This window comes from Vollenhovia emeryi, unplaced genomic scaffold (genome assembly GCF_000949405.1).
Source record: "Vollenhovia emeryi isolate VEMERY1.0 unplaced genomic scaffold, V.emery_V1.0 DF940864.1, whole genome shotgun sequence".
Classification (NCBI taxonomy): domain Eukaryota; kingdom Metazoa; phylum Arthropoda; class Insecta; order Hymenoptera; family Formicidae; genus Vollenhovia; species Vollenhovia emeryi.
This window is the reverse complement of record NW_011965502.1, coordinates 3,729-6,908: the sequence shown is the minus strand read 5'-3', so window position 1 is coordinate 6,908 and position 3,180 is coordinate 3,729. Positions and strand designations below refer to the sequence as shown.

The 3,180-nt window shown below is 34.7% G+C and overlaps 1 protein-coding gene across 2 annotated transcripts; it reads left to right on the top strand.

The window, feature by feature from the left end:
* Positions 1-7: 7 nt before the first annotated feature.
* Positions 8-2,450, top strand: LOC105555690 (pickpocket protein 28-like). 2 transcript variants are annotated; one of them, XM_012002720.1, is made up of 5 exons: positions 8-502; positions 573-1,197; positions 1,280-1,405; positions 2,042-2,133; positions 2,217-2,450. In XM_012002720.1, exons 2-5 carry the CDS (start codon positions 1,142-1,144, stop codon positions 2,402-2,404), a joined length of 462 nt encoding a protein of 153 aa, XP_011858110.1. In that variant the 5' UTR covers positions 8-502; positions 573-1,141; the 3' UTR covers positions 2,405-2,450. The 2 variants fall into 2 exon arrangements, with proteins under 2 accessions (XP_011858110.1, XP_011858109.1); XM_012002719.1 differs by having other exon boundaries at positions 8-1,197.
* The last annotated feature ends 730 nt before the right edge of the window (positions 2,451-3,180 follow it).

Below are 3,180 nucleotides of genomic sequence, written 5' to 3'. Positions count from 1 at the left end.
GTTCTCGGTTCCTGCGAGATTTTAAACAATAGTTCTAAGCTCCCTGATAATAGTTCCGTGCAGTTCTGACCACTGGATATCTCTAAATAATTATTAACAATTAATATCAGCATAGCACCTACGCTATGGTGATATGCTGTGCTGCTACGATAAGTTCTCGGTTCCTGCGAGATTTTAAACAATGGTAAAAATGTCGTCAACGTATCTATAAAATGTATTATTTATTCATCTTACTAGTTTATCTTTTTATCCCCTCCTGACACCTTTATTTTAACTTACTTTATTTTGACGACCTATTATACCGGTTCTAAACAGTCCGCTCTTAGACTTATGACTAGACGTATCTATCATTGTGCGTGTTAATTTAACTTTTTATTTCAACGATTTTTAATATTTATAACAATGTACATGTACTACGACAATTTATCTTTATACCTATTTATTCGACGAAAATTAACGACAATCACTGTAATTCTTATGTACCATGACACGTTTCTGCGCCGTAAGTAAACTCACGTCTTCTCTCTAACACTTTGATTTACTTGTTTTAATTGTAACTATATAACTTTTAGATCTCTTGCTGTAACATTTGATGGATGTAACGTAATTTTATACTTGAAAAGGACCAGTATTACTGGTCGAAACGTCGTATTTTTATTAAATAAAATTACTTGCCAGCATATGTCGTTTTAATTCTGAGTATTTTTTCTGATATTAATTGTTAATAATTATTTAGAGTGAGCCAATGGTCAGAACTATGTTATAGAACTATAGAACTCGTCGAATACTATAAAATTCAATAAAAAAAATTTCCAGAAAATGATATGATATGCTGACTTCGTGCGAAGTTAGCATATCATTTCTCAAATTTTATTTTTTTATAATAGATGACCAGAACTATTGTTAAAATTTATCAGGAACTATAGAACTATGTTGTATGCAAAGAGAACTCCACTTTTTTTTTATATGCTAACAATTGATATGCCAAGTTCATACACATCGAGGAATTAAACTAGATCTTTCGTATTTCGGTAAACTATTCTTGTCTATTCACTAGAACCGCCTATTATTTGCAGAATCATCGAAAACGCCAATTTGTAGCAAGAGGGACGAGCAGTGTGCTAAACGCGCTAGACGGGCCATGGAAGTTAAGTTCTACGACGAGGATCTGACGAGCCCCCTCAACATCACGGAAGTGTGAGTTTATTTTGCGAGAGTTACGTTTTCTAGCAAGGTTGCAAACAGTTAATCGCTTCATTCATTCACGAATCTCCTACAGACCAAGCTGCAATTGCTGGCCAGGCTGCTTCGAGATCAATTACAGGATCGAGCTCTCGCAGAACAAATTGTTACCGACCATCCAAACTAATAAGCGATTTATGAAGAAAGACATGAATTACTTCACGTAATTAAAACTAATTAAAAATTGAATTTAAACGCTTATCGCGGCAGACCTTGCCGAGATGCGTGTAAGAAGTGCAACAGGTTGATATTCAGGTTCGAGGGTACAAGGTGTCCCGGAAAAACACTCGAGTGGACTTTATACCTTTACAATCTTCCCTAGTAAAAACTTTAAATTCCATACTAATCGATGCAAGCTGCAATACGCTCCTGTTTTTCCTGACAAAAATTAATGCAAGTTGAAAGATATTTGTGGTTGGATTAGAATCTGTTTGGACACCCTGTACGTTATTCATATCACATCCGGCTGCCACTACATGGAAAGAATTTTCTCGTAAAATTCACTCTGAAAATTATGTAATCGTGGGACAACATGGTATTTTGAAAAACTACAAGTTTTTTTTATTTTACCATACATTTTACTAATAGAATGTGTAGTAAAATTTCAAAAAGCTCTCACGGTATTCAAAATATCATGTCCCACAATTACATGATATTCAGGGTGAATTTTACGAGAAAATTATCTGCGTACACGGCTGTTGCCTACTCACAGGCACCTCCGTCGTAAACTTCACTATCGCGAAGTTTACTATATTTTTTCCTTGCATTTACATACGACGCCATATGATTGTTTACGTAGGGAAAACATGGCGGTGGTTCATCTGTTCTTCGTGGACTCCCAATTCACGAAGTACGTGAAAAACGAGCTCTTTGGATTCATTGAATTTCTGTGTAAGTATTTGATCCTTGTCGGCCTTACTGTTGTTAAAAAGAAAAAGGAAAACTCTCTCTCACAAGTATACTACAATTTACAGCGAGCACAGGAGGCTTGCTAGGTCTCTTCATGGGCTTCAGTTTTTTGTCATTTATGGAAATACTGTATTTCTCAACGATGCGGCTATGGTGCCGCTTGTACAATCGCCGGGAATTGTCGAGACCCAACGTTCTCCAGGCACATCCATTAGACGACCATAAAAAGATCGTTTATCCGTTCACGAATTGAATTAGGTGTAGATAATAATAATATCACATAAATAGGGAGCTATATGTATAGGTGAAGCGTGTCATCAAAAGTAGAGATTAAAAAGCAAGTTTTAAAAAAAAATGAAGTACAAAAATTAAGTAAAAAAAACTTGTTTTTAATTATTTTGGAAGATAAATTGAATGAAATATTTCTTAATTTTTGTTGCTTAGTTTTAGTCAGGCTACTTATTTTGGTTATCTCATAGATTAAAAGTGAGAATAGATTATCACGAAACGTGATATCTAATTGTAATTTTGGTACTGATTTTTCAAATTAATGAATTCAAAACTAAACTGTTGCTATCATTCTGCGTAATTAATGAGGCAAAAAAACTCATTTGTAATGAGCAAGGAATACGGTTTTTTATCGAATTCTTTTACCCAAAGTTTGTTTTTTTTCATTGCCCTTTTAATCTCCAGTTAGGAAACATTTTGGCTGCGTTCAGCGGAAAAAAGCAACTTAATCAGCGCTCGGTGATTTTATATTACGGCAACTTACTACACTTGGATCCAATGAGAAACTAAAGACAAGAACTAATTGTACAAAGAATCCCTGAGCACCTATTAAGCCGCTTTTTTTTGCCGAATGGTTAATTCAACAGAAAACTGTTTCCAGTCAACTTATCAACTGTTTGATTTTAAGTTCTCGTTAAAGATGTCCGCGATCACCAACTCCGGATTTTCCAAATTTGGAAATTATCCACCAAGTAGAGTGTATTTAACTTTTAGAGCGAGTTAATTGTGCGTGTTTGTAAA

Bases quoted from the DNA above. Each gene is read 5' to 3' on its own strand.
- LOC105555690 (XM_012002720.1), top strand. From the start codon at position 1,142: ATGGAAGTTAAGTTCTACGACGAGGATCTGACGAGCCCCCTCAACATC. The intron at 1,198-1,279 runs GTGAGTTTATTT...AATCTCCTACAG, and splicing joins CCCCTCAACATCACGGAAGT to ACCAAGCTGCAATTGCTGGC. The intron at 1,406-2,041 runs GTAATTAAAACT...TTGTTTACGTAG, and splicing joins AAAGACATGAATTACTTCAC to GGAAAACATGGCGGTGGTTC.